This window comes from Alligator sinensis, unplaced genomic scaffold (assembly GCF_000455745.1).
Source record: "Alligator sinensis unplaced genomic scaffold, ASM45574v1 scaffold191_1, whole genome shotgun sequence".
NCBI classification, from domain to species: Eukaryota; Metazoa; Chordata; order Crocodylia; family Alligatoridae; genus Alligator; species Alligator sinensis.
The window spans coordinates 1,059,412-1,076,300 of NW_005842282.1; the positions used below are offsets into that span (position 1 = coordinate 1,059,412).

Genomic DNA, 16,889 nt, shown 5'->3' on the forward strand with positions numbered 1-16,889 from the left:
GAGGCGAGCGGGCGGGCGCAGATGTGCTCCGCTCCCCGGCCGCGGTCCGCCATGAAGATGAACTCGCCCTGGGCGCGCTTCTACTCCAACAGCTGCTGCCTGTGCTGCCATGTCCGCACCGGCACCATCATCCTGGGCGTCTGGTACCTGGTGAGCGGCGCTGGCGGGGCCGGGGGCCGAGCTGCTCCATGGGGCTTGGCTTGAGGGAGGTGTCTGCAACACGGGGGCATGTGCTGAGCCTCCAGCACGCGGGCCGAGGAGGGCTGGACCTCCCTCAGGAGCCTGAGCCTGCCTGTGTCCCTGAGCGAGAGGACAGCAGCTGGTCTTGGGGGTGGCAGCGCTTGCCCCCGGGTCCCGCAGCTTCAGAGGCAGGTTCCTGGCTGTGGGAGGCTTGAGGTCCCCTCTCAGCCCCTGGAAACCTCAGCGCCAGGGCCGCATCTTAGTTGGCGCAGGGGGCAACCGTGCTGCTGCCTCAGGGCCTGGGGGTGTGGGTATAGCCGTGGCAGCAAGACCCATCCTCTGTCCAAGCACCAGGGCGTCCGGGTTCAAACTCCATCAGGATCCAGCTTGTCTTTCCCCTGTGCTGCGTTTTTCACTGCCAGTCCGTGCCCAGCCAGGGCTAACCTGCTTGGTCCGCACCTCTTGCTGGGCAGGTGAGGTTTGTCAGGTCTGCCAGCACCCAGGGCTTGCTGGCTTTCTTTGGGTGGGAACCACAAAAGGCAATTCTTATGCTCCCTCAATAACTAGGGCATGGTTATGCCTGATTCTCCATTCAGTTACACTGGTGCAGGAGATGCTCCACTGCCGCTCACGTTCTCCTGGTGTGAAGGAAAGGAGAATCATGCTCCAAGTAACTAGCAGGCTTGTGGTGCTGTCTAGGGGAAGCAGTGCAATAAATAGATATGCTCAGGTAAGGCTGTACACATTGCCTCCCATTTCACTTGGGACGGTTCACACAGCAATCGCTGTCCAAAAGGGAAAAGAGCATCGGAGGTTAAGTGCTGCTTGTCGTGATTTGTTTAATATATCATGAAAATGGGAGGAAATTCTCTCCGCTGCAGTTTTTCAATAGAAAGTTAAAATATCCTAAACTGCTGACCTTTAATGGCTTGATGGTTGGCTAGATAAAATAGCTGACGTTTTATTTAAAAATGGTGGGGTTTCTTTCTCTTCCTGTCCTTCTTATGGTACTTGTTTTATCAGATGTTGAGCTCTTGGGCAAAGGTATTCTGCCTCTCTCTGACCATTTCCTGCCACTGCAAAATGCTGCATTTGAAACTGGGGAAGAGCTGTTCTTAAAAATGTCTGGAAAGTACCTTGCTTGCTGTGAGCACTGTTGTGTAATGTAAAGGTTAATTACTATTCTCCTTTCTCGGTCCATGTTTAATTCCAGCACTTTCATGCTTTGTCTTTTAGAACATCTCTGCATCTTTAAATGTTTCTGTTAACTGGTGTGCAATGCTCAATTCATCGGGTAATGCTGCTCTTCAAGAGATAAGATATTTCTGGAGATTACTGTCTAAGGAGTTGTATTATTAGCAACATAATTCTTTATAAGATACAGTAATTCCCTCTGGCCATCACTGTCTGTAAATCTGCAAGCAGTTTCCTTCCTAGACAGACCATAATGAAGTTAGAGGACAGCATTTAGACTATGATTTAGAAAATAAACAGTGTTAAGGACTTTAATAAATATGCTGTTTTAAACATTACATATTTAATTCATGTTTAATTGAGAGAATTCCTGTTTTAATTTAGGGCTGGGATGACTGTCTGCTAATCACTAAAATAATTACCAGGAAACAAACAAACAATTAAACAAACAAACAAGAAGTCCTCCTTTTGAATGTACTGGTGGTAGTGCAAAACAGCTGCCACCACCAAAACCCATACAACATTTGCACACATTTTTAAGTTATTTGTAATATATCTTTGTATTTATGTGTTCAGGATATTTTGATATGTTTTATATGTTTGGGGATTTTTTAAATTAAATTATTAGTGTACCAGAAAGAGTTCTTCTTCCCTATTTATAGGACATAAGTGAGAAACTCATGTGTGACGTATAGTTTTAATGAGTTTTTATCTCTCCTATGAGAGAAGCCATTTGACAATCAATTTTTAAGATCTGTGGAAAGTCTCCTACTGATATCAGTGGGTGTTGGATAAACTGCATGATTTCTGTCCAATTTCTGACTATAATTTCTCCACCTTGAGTAGTAATATAGAGAAATCAGCTTCCCAGAGATCAGAATTGACATATTTGCAAATGTGTTTCTATAATAAAGGAAAAAAAGCTGGTTTGTTGCTTTGGATTGTGCAGATATACTTTACTCTGTGTTCACTCTTCACCATCTCTTGGTGCGCAGCCTGCATCTGACTTCCAAGCTATGCAGAGCTGTCCAGCAAGTATAATTTTTCAGATACATGATTCTGAAGATAGCTTAAAGCCAGGCTTATATACTAGGTACTGAGGTGTTTGAAAACAACTAGAAACTATAAAGATCCACTTTATTGTAGAGTGTCTTGAGAGAGAAATGTATCAGTGTAATTAAAAGGTGAAGTTGACATGGATGGTTAAATACATCTTCTAACAAGTCAATGTTCCATAAAACAAATATTATACTGCTGAGTAAATTGTGCATTGATTTAGCTATGTATTGTTTTTAGCTTAATATAATAATGTTAAATGAAATCATTTGCAGACATGCAGTCAGGTATCTGGGCTATTTATAGTTTTGGAAAGAGTTCTTTTTTATTGCACCTCCATTGTAATCATCTAGGTTTAGTTTCGTGTCCTCTAGGCTTTTGAGCATTTCTTTCAGGATGCTTGGCTGTATTATCTTGCACAGGGTTGAATGAAACCTATGTAGATTGGCTACAAAGGACTGAGATAATAATACTTTGCGTTTTAGAAAAGATTATTTCTTTAGAAAACATATTAAGAAATGAGAACTAAACATGTTAGATGAATGGTCATATGAATAAATACATATATATCAGTATCTTAGTTATCTCTTACATTGTGTCAAGGCAGATGTCCCCATACTAACATGCTGGCTCAGCAAAACACAGAAATATGTGTTGAAGTCCAGAAAGACACTTAAGTACAGGCCTAACATTAAGTTGATTTTATTGAGATTTAAGTAGATGTCTAATGTTACAGATGTATGTAATTGCTTTGCTAACTTGGAACTTTTGAAATAGCACTTGGTTGGAATTCACTTTTCAGGGGTGACTTCCATTTTAGTATTCTGTTTTTCTTGCAGTTTAGTTAATAAAGATATACTGGTAATTTCAAATTAAGTTAAAATAGTTAGCTAAATTAGCCAGATATATTAATGTCATCTTAAAACTCACAAGAACATCACTTTTTTTTGTTGCTAAGTATGTTTTTTCCCCATTTATAGCATAAAATACTCTTTAATTTGCATTGTGTATCTTTATCTCTAACTTTTTCCTTTTACAGAATCTGAGTTACTTCAAAATGTTTTGAATTTCTTAGAGGTGCACTGATACATTGGTCCGGTATTGGATTGGCACCAATATAAAGAAAATTGACTGTGTTGGAAATCGGCCTGATGTGGCTGATAATTTGGCCGATAAATTTCTGTGCCTGTGCGCAGCCGCAGTGCAGCGAGGAGCAGAGCCTGGCAGCATGGAGAGCTGCGTGCAGCTGGTAAATCTGTTGCGGTGGAAGGGAAGGGGTGTGGGGGGGGCAGATCAGTGCCCTCCACAGTGAGGGAAGAGTGGGGCTGGGGCTGGGGCTGGGGTAGGCTTTGCCAGGGCAGGGCAGGTGCAGGACGGAGGGTGCGGGGAGGGGGGGCGGTGGCTCCTCATGCTCCCAGTGCCACCAGCACCCACTCCCAGCCCAGCACAGGCTCATCCGTTTGTTCAGCAACTACTACTGCTTGTCCAGGAGGAGGGTGGTGGGAGATGTGCCTCCAGCTCAGAGCGGGGCAGGGTGAGCTGCAGCTGTGGGCTGGCCGCACCTGCTCCCGCCCCACCCTGGCTGGGCGAAGCCTACCCCAGCGCCACTCCTCCCTCATTGTGGGAGACATTGATCTGCCCCCCCCCCCCAGCCCCCTCCCTCTCCCCCCCCCCCATGCCCCTTCCCTCTCCCCTCCCCTTTCACCACAACAGCCCTACCAGCTGCACACAGTTGTATCAGAAATCGGATTGGTATCGGCTGATATGCCTCCTTAAAAATTGGCTATTGCTATCGGCCCCCAAAATCTCTATTGGTGCACCTCTAGAAATCATGATATTCATGGAGTACAGATTATTTTTCCTTCTCTTTCTTTCTCTGTTGGTGAAAAGCCTTTCCTATTTAAGTTGTAGGACCAGTAAAGGAATGGAGATCTGGATGAATGTGGATACCAATATGCAAAGAAAGTTGCTTCTCACAAACCTACAGAGACAAAATACTTAACAAATGGTGGACATATTTTTTCAGTAAGCAGTTAATGGGCTTGAAAAGGCACAAGTTTATAGATGCATGTTTGGAAAGCTTTTTGTATCTTAAGGCAGGGTTGTTTAACTGGCAACCCACAGACTTCATGTGTCCAATTGGGGGTTAAGTTGTGGCCCCCAGGTTTCTTCCTGGCCACTGTTCTCCCTATCTCACCAGCTGCAACAGCAGAGTCCCTGGGCTTTTTCTCCCTCCTTCAGCTGTTACTGCCTACCTCCATCCTAGGGGGCAGTGTGGTGTAGCATGGCTTTCAGAGCTATGGGTGAACCTGAAGCCACACAAAAGGTGCAGTGGAGGAGGAAATGGAGAGAAAACATACATGCGGTGCAACACAGGTGAGAGGAGTGCCTGCGAAGCAATGTAGTGCAGCAAGTGTTGGGGGTTCAGGTGTATGGTACAGCAGTGGGGCAGGAAGGAGGCCAGTGCAGCAGTGGTAGGAGTGGATATGTGCATGACATGCAGCCTGGGGATTCTGTGGCTTGCCTTGGAGTGGCCCACAGGGCATTTGGCCCATGACTGCTTAGAAGCTGGACAACCCTGTCTTAAGATATTGATTGTAATTTTATAACCTACAGTAGTGTCAGTGGGTATGAGCAAAAATAGATGATGGTCTTCTGGTTAAGGTTTTATTACTTCATCTTCAGATGATTGCATGATTCTTATGCAGTAAAGCCACAAGTGAATTAGGCAGGTCAATCCAATTAAAGATCAAGTAAGAAAAACCTTTACATTTTCACCACATACTTACGTGGTGAAAAGTTCAAGTTGTCTTCAAGTTGTCTGCCGGCATACTTTATAGAAAAAGGCTTTAGAAATAACTTAGAGATTGGTGCATTGTTATTATTATTTTTCATATCCCTCCATCTGTAGTCAGATGGCTTAGTATTATGTGAGGTCAGTTGTATAGAATTCTCATAATATGAGAGCAATGACACCAAATACAATTTGGAAATTTCTTAAACTAATATTTTCATACATAAAAAATATCATGAGCCTCAAATTATGATAATTTTAGAAAGCAACATGAGGAAGATGGTAGAATCACAGGTTCATAGAGAAGCAGAGTTAGAAGGGACCTCTAGAGGCTACCCAGTCCAACCCCTTACCTGAGGCAGGACTACCCCTAGTCAAACTGTGCTGCACAAATCCATTGTCTAACTAACCAAATAAACAACAAAACCACACAAGCAACAATGCCAAAACCACAAGATACAGTTCCCTAACCTGCCACAGGTAAAGCAGAGGGACCACTGCAGCCAATGTCCTGCTGTTTCAAGGTTGCCAAAAATGTCTTGAGAGATTCAAGGAAGAGGTCCATGCTTTGTGTCACAGAGGAAGGTAAAAAACTCCACAGTCTGTACCAGTCTGACCAAAGGGCAAAATTAATTCCTGACCCCAAATATGGCAACCAGTCTGACCTGAGTGGAGGGGCAAGGCCCTGTAGCAAGGAACCTCTGGGTTTAAGTCCCAGCAGGAGCACTGGCATGCCCAAGTCACAATCTCCAGCCTTGGTGAAGGTAAAAAGAATCAATCTGACACATATAACATCAGAAGGAGAAAAAAAAATTCCCTCCTGGTCTCATGTGGCAACAAACAAAGCCCGGAGATATCCATAGTAGAGTCTAGGCATAGCTACTCCTAAATCATCCATTACCAATGCCTGTCCAACCTCTTCTCAATGACCTCCAGTGATGGAGAGTCCACAACTTCCCTAGGAAATCTATTCCGTTGTCTCACTGTTCTAACAGAGAAGTTTAGAACCCTGGTCACACCATGATAAAAGCAAAACCCCACAAAATTGCATTGTTCAAGATATCTGTTGATTCATCTATTTGAAGTGCAAGCAACTGATTTTTTCAAGTAGGCAATGAGTTGAAGTCCCACCTACACAACCTTCGCTAGAGCACTGCTGTAGATGAGGCCTAGCCAGTACCAAGTATCACCTCCCATGTCTTTCACCTAATGCTTCTTCTGTTGATGCATTCCAAAACCACATTTGCCTTTTGTGCAGCTGCATTGCATTGCAGACTCACTTTGAATCTGTGATCTACCAAGACTCCCAGATTTTTCTCTGTAGTGCTGCCATCCAGCCAGGTGTTACCTGTTTTGTATTTGTATTTTTTTATTATTCTTCCCGAGGTATAGCACCTTGCATTTCTCAGCACTGAACTTCATCCTCTTAGCTTGGGCTCAGCTTTTCAATTTATCAGGATCCCTCTGAATTGCACTCCTGTCCTTCAGCTTGTTTGCAGTCCTTTGCAGTTTTGTGTCTTCTGCAAACTTGCTCAAGGAGCTCTCAATTCCAGCATCCAAATCATTATGTTGAAGAGCAGTGGGCCCAGGACAGACCCCTGAGAGACTTTACTTGAAGCCTCCCGCCATTCTGACATGGATCCATTTGTAATTACCCATTGCTTGTGGTTTTTGAGCCATTTGTCTATCTGCCACATAGTAGACAGGACCCCTTTTCCTACTATATCCTCTTTGGTTGTTTAAAGTTACTCAGGAATTTGGAACATCTGGAAGCCCACTGGTAGAGAAATAAGCAAGCAAAATACAGATGGGTGGACAGACTCATATGATCAGTGCAATTTGTTTCATAGATATTCCTAATGCATAAATGAGAAGGAATCTGCTTGCCAAGTATTTAAAATAGTTACTTAGTAGGTACAGCAATTAAATGAACTTTTAATTTAGCCTTATTATTTTGAATACTGTGGGTTAGTGAATGCTGTTTCTATAGACATTTCTTCCTGGTAAAGCCATATGCAATACCGCTTGAAAGTATTGAGGAAATATAACTTTCAAGGAGCAATGGCCTTGTCAAGAACACTGAGATGACTTCCAAAAACCTCCTGACAGTGAGATCTGTACAGGTGAAAGTAGATTCTACTTCATGCATTGATTGTTGTAGAGGGGAGACAATGCTTGCAATAGGTGCTAAGATGTTGAATACAGACATCATCTTGTTAATAAAAATGGCAGTAGTTTGACCAGTTGAATGGAGCAGGAGGGAATGATATCTATTCAGGTTTTTGCAACGGTTGTTGCTTTATCTTTCACCTGTAATATCACACATGAAGTAGGAAGTCACTGATAATCCCATGGTAACCGTTATCTAAATTGCAAATATTATATATTAAAATTGAAAAGAGGAATATGAAAAATGCCCCCAGGTAATTGTTTTCAATGAAATTATTTGACAGTAAGTTGTTCAAAGCTGTATCAGGAAGGAATAAAATAGGTGTCTATCTTTTTTTTAACATAGCATGTTAAAATAAAATGATACAGCTTTATACTTATTTCTGGGTGTCCAGTTAATATTGACTAGTCAGTAATAATATCCTCGCTTTGAAATGCTCAGCAGCAGCATTTATAAACCCAAGCTATCCTCTTTCTGAGTAACTGGACTCTGTTTTCTTTATTTAAAAAACAAACAGGGAATGATGTCAGATGTGTTGATGATCTCCTTGAAGGATTTTCCATTACCTAGATGCATACTGATGGATATCTGTGCAAGTGCAAAAGACCTGAGCCTGTGCCATTCAAGCAGTGCAATTTTTTTTTCTGTTGACTTGAATGGCAGAAGGTAATACTTCAAAATTTACCATCTTTAATTTTCCCTGATCCTGAGAAAAGGCATGTGCACCCAAAACCTTGCAGGAAATATATATTTTGCAATTTCTTAGTTTGTCTAATAAATGATATAATTTCTGAACCAAGAGTTCTGGAGTTTTGTATTTCTTTTTGTCCCACACCAACACAGCTACCAAATACATCCCCAAGTACACGATAAGTGTTTTTCTGAATCTGTATTGGAAAATAAGAAGATGAGAAGTATATGTTTCCCTCTTTTCCTACCACTTTACAGTCTTGTGTATGCCCCATCAGTAACATGAATGCATTCTTCTCCCTGGTCCCCATCCTATACTTCAGGGGTTGTCAACTGGGGGTACTTGAGAAGGCACTAGGGGGTACGTGCAGGTGGGCAGGGATGGAGTACTGCCACACACTATCCCGTGCTGCCACGCAGGCACTGCCCTTCCAGCTGTACATGGGGGGCAGGGGCTTACATGCGGCAGCTGCCACTGCTCCACATCCAACCACGCACCAGCCTTCCCCCCCCTCGCTCCATGTCCAGCCACTGGGGGCACACTTCTCTGTCTGGCCACCAGGGGTACACTGATCCAAAAAGGTTGAAAATCCCTGCTATACTTCATTCTTCACGTCAAAGTTCTTTTCTTGTTAAGGTGGTTGCATCACTGCATTGAAGGAGCTGTCCAGCAATTCAGCATCAGTCTTTTCTTTCTCTATGCCAGTGTGGTGTATGCCAGAGGTGATTTCACTTTTAAAGAGGAAAATGTAGTATGAGAATATACATCTTTAAAAAATCCATAGCATTTTGTTAAAAGCTAGCTACTAAATTGCTCCAATACCATAGTGATAGACACAGAATAAGAAGCTAAATAGAACAAGCCCGTGTTCTTAGCTATGCTTACTCTGTTATTTGCAAGAAAGAGTCGATATAAATTGCCAACCTTAAAATTTTTATTCTTGTTTTAAAGACAGTACATGGTTGAACAATCAGAGAAGTTCTGTCTAGTTCAGCATCATTTTTTAATAACAAAGCATAATATAAATATACCAAACATTTACTGGCAGTAGTATTTATAAGATGAAATAAGGTACTTCTCACAAAACCACATTTGCCATTGGATGATCAACTGAACATTCTCAATCAAGATCAAAAGGGCATTTTCATCTTAAATAGCACAGCAATGAAAGACATAGAGCGTTTATTTTGAGTGGACCATTTCACTTTTATTTTCTCTTTTTTCCAAGTTCAGTGTAGAATAGTATGACTGACCTATGATCCTGTGCCCATGTGTCTGTTAAGAGTCCCATTGTCCTCTTCTCTTAAAAAAACTGAAAGTGCTAAGTTATACAATAAAGAGTATAATAGCTTCAGTAACAACCTCTAATTTGAACAAAATATACCCAGTAGTAGAGAACTTTCCAAGCATCTATGTGCCCATTTCTGGAATCATTACATGGCTTTCAGTAGTAAGGATCCAGAGTTTTGACATCACAGCAGGGTGAAAATTACTTTTAAGGGAAAATAAAAAACAGGAAATCTTAAAATGAAATTTTACATAATAAATAGCTTCAGTATTTGTAAATCAAGGGTTGTTCTGGGTATTAAATGATTATAACAGTAAAATGTCCTATGTTAGGAGATACGGAATAATTCCACCATCTAGAACTCCAGTGCCAATCTGTGGGTGTTCTGCTGCTTGGTGAAGGCAAGACTGGGACCATACACTTTAGTTAAAACAGAGTTCTTTATTTTACATCATAGAAATAGTGTCAAGGAAGGGGAAAGCTTCTCTTGAAAGCTGTTGAGAGATGGTGAAGGGCTAGATTTGCGCTCTCTCTCTCTCTCTCTCTCTCTCTCTCTCTCTCATAAAGTTTGTTGGAAAGAGTTGAGGGAAATAAATGATAATGAAGGTTTCCCATGGGGTTGCTCTTCATAATGGGCTGTTGAGGAACATAGAATGCACTGTCTATCTAGTCTGTCTAATTCCCAAGAGAACAAGCCAGTCAAGGTGGAAGCCACATGCCTCAGTGCTAGTTGCAAAAACCATGATGCCTCTTGCATTTCTTGGTAGTTATGCCATTGGAGCCTTAGAGTCAAGGGCTCCGCCAGTTACAGGTCCCTCCAACAATTCCTCTGCAAGGGATCATAGAGGGCCCGTGCGTGAATTAGGATAGCCTGACTCTGCATGACTTCCGTGGGGAAAGGTCACATGACTGGAATCATTCATCACTCTTTTCTAGTGAATGAATCCCAAAGGATGACACTTGTAACACAGGTCAAGGCTATTCTTATTTGAACATAATGAGACAATGTTGTCTTAGTCAGTTAATATAATTGTTTAGCAAGTTCAAAATGTTAAATGGTGAATGATTTTAAAATACCCTATTTTAAAAATGACACTTATAAAGTCCATAATAAACCCAGGAATGACAGGGAATAGTTTGATCCTTTTTATAAGAAAACAGATGGTTGATTATTAGAGGAGCAAACTGTACATGCATTATACATGAGAGGGTGGAGAGGTTTTATCCAACTGTGCTGCCACTCACCTGAAGGAACCAACTGAGTTTGCCCTGAAATAGTTCCCTGCCCCAGCACCTCAGTTCCTTTGCCCTTATACTGGACTCTGGAGCTCCAGTGAGGGATTTCTTCCAGCCTTAAGTGGCCCCCACATTTGAATTCTGGAAGAAATTATCCCCTTTCTATGGAGAGTGTCAGCCTGGAATATCATTCTCCCTGAAATCAGTCTTTCCATTAGGACAGTGTCGAACTCTAGAATCTGGCAAGGACTTTCATGGAAGCCTACGGGTAGTCAGATGAGAGGGTAAGAATCTGTACTCATTTCACTTTTCTGCCTCCAAATCTATAGTCTGTTTTGTTTGCACAAGGAGACAAACAGCAAAAGGATTCATTACATAGGGCAAAAGAACTGTACAATGTAATAAATCCTTTTGCTGTTTTTCTCCTTGTGCAAATAAAACAGACCATAGGTTTGGAGGCAGAAAAGAAAAACTAGGTACAGATTCTTACCCTCTCATCTGGCTACCCCTAGGCTTCCATGAAAGTCCTTGCCAGAGTTCTAGGCTAGGGACAGACATTACACATAAACTGGTTTAAATCATCAGAAACTGGTTTAAACCTGTAACAAAACATGTTCAATGCACATAAACCAGTTTGAAAATGGCTGAAACTGGTTTGAGATAAACCTGGTTGAATGCAGAATCAGACTTAACTGGGTCAAACTGGTTTATGTAATGTCTGTCCCAAACCCCTTCCTGGTTTAAGTTAAATCAGACACCCCTAGCATCCTGGCATGCCCTCTGGGCTGGACGGGGCTTTCTGCTCCAGAGAGCTGGGCTGGCCATTCCCCTCTGCTCCCTGACTGGAGCTCTGGCAGAGGCTGCAGGTACAGCAGGGTCAGGCTTTCTGAATGTCTTTCTCTAGCCCTAGAGATCAACATTCCTGCCAAATTTGCCAGTCCTAATAATCGGACAGTGAACTGCCAAAGCCTGAGATTCAAGGACAAATATTTTAGCCTACCTAAGGTCTAAAAAGCCTGCAGCCAGCAAGCCTGGCCTCTTTGCAGCACTAGGGGGCTGGGGAGGGGGCCAGGCACGGAAGGGATCAGGGTGCTCAGGGGGATGCGGGGGAATGGGTCCAGGTGGGGAAAGGATCAGGGGACTCAGGGGGTTGTGGGAGGATGAGATTGGGCAAAGAAGAGCAGTGATAAATCATACTAGACTTCCTCCATCAATTTAATCAGCATACACAGACTTTACATTTCAATACTTAGTATCATTATAATAATCAAAGTCAAGATGCATTTAAAGTATAACTAAAATATTTTCTGCAACTCTCTAATATGCCAGTCTGAAACTGCTAGGATCATTTGCTGTCATTTTATGAGTAATCTGTAAAAATTAAGTGACGGGAATTCTAAATTCTGGCCTGTCTTTTCCAAGTTAGAAAATGTAAGAATGTATGTGCCACTTCTGATCAGACTAATGTTCTGCTAAGTTTAGCATAGCCTCGCTTGATTGTGGCTAGAACCAGATACTGTAAGAAAACCCATAGAAAAGTAGTTTAGAAAAACCTGTCCTTTTGGAGAAGTTTTGTCTTAACCCACTGTTAGTTAAAAGTTGGCTTATGCCCTCAAGTATGAGGGCACATACATAATGTGACCAAGGATATACATTATCTGTAAAAATATTTAATCCTTTTTCTATCCTGCCTGGCTTGTGGCTTCAGTAATATCTTGTGACAATGACTTTCACAGATTAGCTTTCTGTTATTAGAAAAAAAGAGTTTTTCTGTTAATCCAGGGATTCTCAACCAGGATGTTGGGGCACCCAAGGGTGCTGCAAGATCCTTTGAAGGGTGCCGAGAGAAATGTGAGGAGACGTTCAGATAAGCACAGGGTCAGGCTCTTTTGTGCTTAGCTGTTCCTGTGACTCCACTGCCCAGCCCTTCAGCAAGGAGGTAATAAACACTGTAATAAATAAGTTTAATGTTTTTAAATGAGGTGCTGCTTAATTCACAAAAGTTACGGAGGAGTGTCTTGAGTCTAATGAGTGGTGCCTTTAATCTAAAAAGATTGAGAACAACTGTGTTAATCCATCTTTAAACTGCTAACTTTAGATCTCACTTCAGTAGACTTGAACATACCATTCGGCTTTTATTGTGGGAAATGGTAGGTGTGACTGACTGACTTACCTTTCCTGCAACATTTATTATTTTGCATAGCACTATCATATCTGCCTTACTGTACAATTAGTCTATAGCATGAACTTCTCCTGTGTGTCTAAAGAAACAATAAGCTTTAATCAGCATAAGACAGATGGCTAAAACAGTGGAAAAGAGAAACAAGAAATATCTTTCCTGGCAACCAATTCAACCTGTGGCTCTTGCATCCTGTTGCTGCTGCTTTTCCCAGGACTTTGGACTATTGAATGACACATTCTCAGATATACCTCTTGTCTTTGATATGTGTGCCTCCCATTAGTTCTGACAATCCTTTTCTAGATGCATAAAGTTAAAAAACTTGCCTAATTCTACAGGGGATAATCCCCTCTCCACTTATCTTGCCTTATCTGGGTTCATAGTATCATAGTGCTTAGGGTCAGAAGGGACCTAAACAGATCATCAGGTCCGACCCCCTGCCCCAGGCAGGAGCGGGTGCCAGAGTCGTATCACCCCAGCCAAATGTCTGTCCAGCCTCCTCTTGAAGACCCACAAGGTAGGAGATAGCACCACCTCACTTTGGAGCCCATTCCAGAGCCTGACAGCCCTAACTAAAGTAATGTCTCCTGATGTCCAGCCTGAACCTTCTCTCTAACAATCTGTGGCCGTTATTCCTAGTAACCCCGGGTGGTGCCTAGTAACCCTGGGTTCTTTCATAGTGAAGTCTTTCAGAGGCACAATACCACCCAGCTTCTTGAGCCAAATTTGAGCAGGTCAGTTGCTGTGGATAACAGATACTTTTCAGTGAGTGCATCTACACGAGACACTTAATGCTCAGTAGACTAATTCTACTGCACAATAGTGCATCATGGCAAAAGCCATGCTAATACACAGTAGAATTAGTCTACTGCGCATTAAGCGTCATGAAAAGAACATGTGCCGTTTCTACTGCGCAGTATCACCAGATATTGCACGTTTAGTTAATACCTCATATTGGAGGTACTAAACTTAATGCATAGCAGCAACGGTGCATTAATGCATGTGTAGATACACCCAGTGATATATTAGCTTTGAATATTAGGGTGTTACAAAACATATTAAGGCTTTTTTCTTGAGGGGAAAAAAATCCTCCAAACTACAAAATATAAAGGCATTTTCTCTTAACCAAATGATGCAAAATTAGAGGTATAGCTTCATTTAAATTTTTCCTTTCTTCTTGAAATGTTCTTCAGATTGTTTGAAATGTTTAAGAATTGTTAATTAACAACATTATAAGGCAAGACTTATTCCAGTAATACTATGGATAGATGCGAAATTGAATCTTACCGTTTGGGTTTGCTGCTGTTATGTATCATAGAACTGTGGTTGTTTTTAACAAGGTAATGTTAAGAACTGTGCTACACATTCATTTGTTTCAGCTAATATTACCTAGGAATTTTCTGACTTCAGTCTTGTAATATTCCACTATTAATTACTGTTTAGTCAGAATCACTTTCATTTATAAGCATCTTCTCTTTCATCTGCTGGCCAATATTGTTCTGGTATATCATAACAAGCTTTCTTGAAATCAAGGAATTTCATAGATAATTATACCCATAAATCATATCCTTTTTAATTCATTAAAACTATTCTATGTGACTCAGAAAATACAGGCCCCTTTTGTAAGGTCCAGAATGACCATCCTTCATTAAGGCACACTTTCTTGACTCCCTTATTACCTCTTTTGGTTAATACTTTTTAGTGCTTTTCATATTACAAAAATCAAACTTATTCTGATATAGCATTATACCTTGAGGAAGCTGAGCAATTTGGTACTTAGTCCAAATGGCACTGAGAGATTATTTTACTTTTCTCGACAGAAAAATATGCCTGTCATTTATTATTCTGCATTAGAACCTGAATTCAATAATCATTCAGGGCCGAGCAGTCAGGCAGAGGTCTGCTTCTTTCAGGGTCCAAGTTATAACTGAGAATCATCTGTGTATTGTGCAGAGGCCTATGTTACAGACATTATAATAACCAGTAGCATAATGAAGGAGGAGCAGCTGGGGCCCCCTAGAGGCACAAAACAAAAGTAGCTGTCACTATGCTAGCAGCAGCACAGCCAATGGTGTTGCCCTATGCATGGCTGCTGCCCAGGGTTTCATAGCTGGTAGGGTAGGAAGGGACCTAAGCAGGTCATCAAGTCCGACCCCCTGCCATGGGCAGGAAAGAATGCTGGGGTCAAATAACCCCAGCAAGGTGTTCATCTAGCCTCCTTTTGAAGACCCCCAGGGTAGGAGCGAGCACCACTTACCTTGGAAGTTGGTTCCAGCTCCTAGCTGCCCTGACTGTGAAGTAGTTCCTACAGATGTCTAGCCTGAACCTACTCTCAGTCAGCTTATGGCCGTTATTCCTTGTTACTCCCAGTAGTGCTTGGGGGAACAGGGACTCTCCCATTGCCTGTTGGTCCCCCTTAGCAAGTTTGTAGATGGCCACCAGATCCCCTCTTAGCCTTCTCTTGTGGAGGCTGAACAGGTTCAGGTCCCATAGTCTCTCCTCATAGGGCCTACCCTGCTGCCCCCTGATAATATGAGTAGCCCTCCTCTGGACCCTCTGGATGCTAGCCACATCCCTCCTGAAGTGCGGCGCCCAGAACTGGACGCAGTGCTCCAACTGCGGCCTGACCAGTGTCGCATAGAGGGGGAGGATCACCTCCTTGGACCTGCTCGTGATGCATCTGTGGATGCATGACAAGGTGTGGTTAGCCTTCCTGACTGCGTCCGCACATTGGCAGCCCATGTTCATCTTGGAATCAATAGTGACTCCAAGATCCCTTTCTGCCTCTGTGCTGACAAGAAGGGAGTTCCCCAGCCTGTAGGTATGCTGCTGGTTTTTCCTTCCCAGGTGCAATACCTTGCACTTGTCCATATTGAAACCCATCCTATTTTCATCCACCCACCTCTGTAACCTGTCCAGATCTAGTTGTAGCCTGCCCCTCTCTTCTAGTGTGCTCACTTTTCCCCACATTATAGTGTCATCTGAGAACTTGAACAAGGTTGTTTTTCAACCCCTCATCCAAGTCGACGATGAAGATATTGAACGGTGGGGGCCTGAGGACCGAGCCCTGGGGAACCCCACTGCCCACATCCCTGCAGGTCAAAAATTGCCTGTCCACCACCACTCTCTGGGTGTGGCCCTTCAGTCAATTTGTGACCCATCTGACTGTGTAGGTGTCAACACCACAGTTGCCTAATTTTTTAACGAAGATGGGGTGAGAGATGGTGTCAAAGGCCTTCCTAAAGTCCAGAAAGACTATGTCCACCACGACACCTGCATCCAGGGCTTTTATGACCTGGTTGTAGAAGGCAACCAGGTTGGTCTGACAGGACCTGCCTACCGCCCCTGCCTCTAATGAACCCATGCTGATTGCCTCTAAGCATAATCTCCCCTGCTAGTCCCTGGCAGATGTGCTCCTGGATAATTTTCTCAAAGAGCTTTCCCAGGACTGAGGTAAGCCTAACAGGCCTATAGTTTCCTAGGTCCTCTTTCCTCCATTTTTTGAAAATGGGGACCACATTGGCCCTTTTCCAGTCCTCTGGCACCTCACCAGAGCACCATGAGCGCTCGTAAAGCTGTGCCAGGGGTCCCACAATGACCTCTGCCAGTTCCCTCAGCACTCTGGGGTGGAGGTCATTGGGACCTGCTGATTTGAACATGTCTAGTCCCTCCAGAAGTTCCCTGACTAGGTCCTCACTGACCCTGGGCCTCGCTGTGCCTCCCCTGGGGCCGTCCAGATTCCCAGTGGGACGGATGTCCCTGTCCCTGCTCAGAAAAATGGAAGAAAAGAAACTGTTAAAGAGATTAGCTTTGTTGCCTGGTGCTACCATCAGATTACAAGCATGTCCTGCAGAGGCCCCACGTTACTTGGTACCTTCTTTTTACCCGCTATGTATTTAAAAGACTTCTTATTATCCTTGATCTGGGTCGCTAGTCCCAGTTCCATCTCTGTCTTAGCCTTCCTAACAGCCCCCCTACAATCTCGAGCAATGGAGGTATACTCCTCCTTGGTGAAGGCCTCTCCCTTCCATTGAGTGTACACGTACTTTTTGGCTTTGAGATGTTCCTGGATGCTTTTGGTGAGCCATGGGGGCTTTTGAG

The 16,889-nt window shown here is 43.0% G+C and overlaps 1 protein-coding gene across 1 annotated transcript in view; it reads left to right on the forward strand.

Annotated features, from left to right (window-relative positions):
- The first annotated feature begins 6 nt into the window (after positions 1-6).
- The window catches only part of LAPTM4B (lysosomal protein transmembrane 4 beta), a 114,250-nt gene continuing 97,367 nt past the window's right edge, over positions 7-16,889 (forward strand). The window contains exon 1 of the mRNA XM_006027995.2: positions 7-150. Coding sequence (XP_006028057.2) covers positions 22-150 — 129 coding nt within the window. The 5' untranslated portion in view covers positions 7-21. The remainder of the gene's footprint in view (positions 151-16,889) is intronic.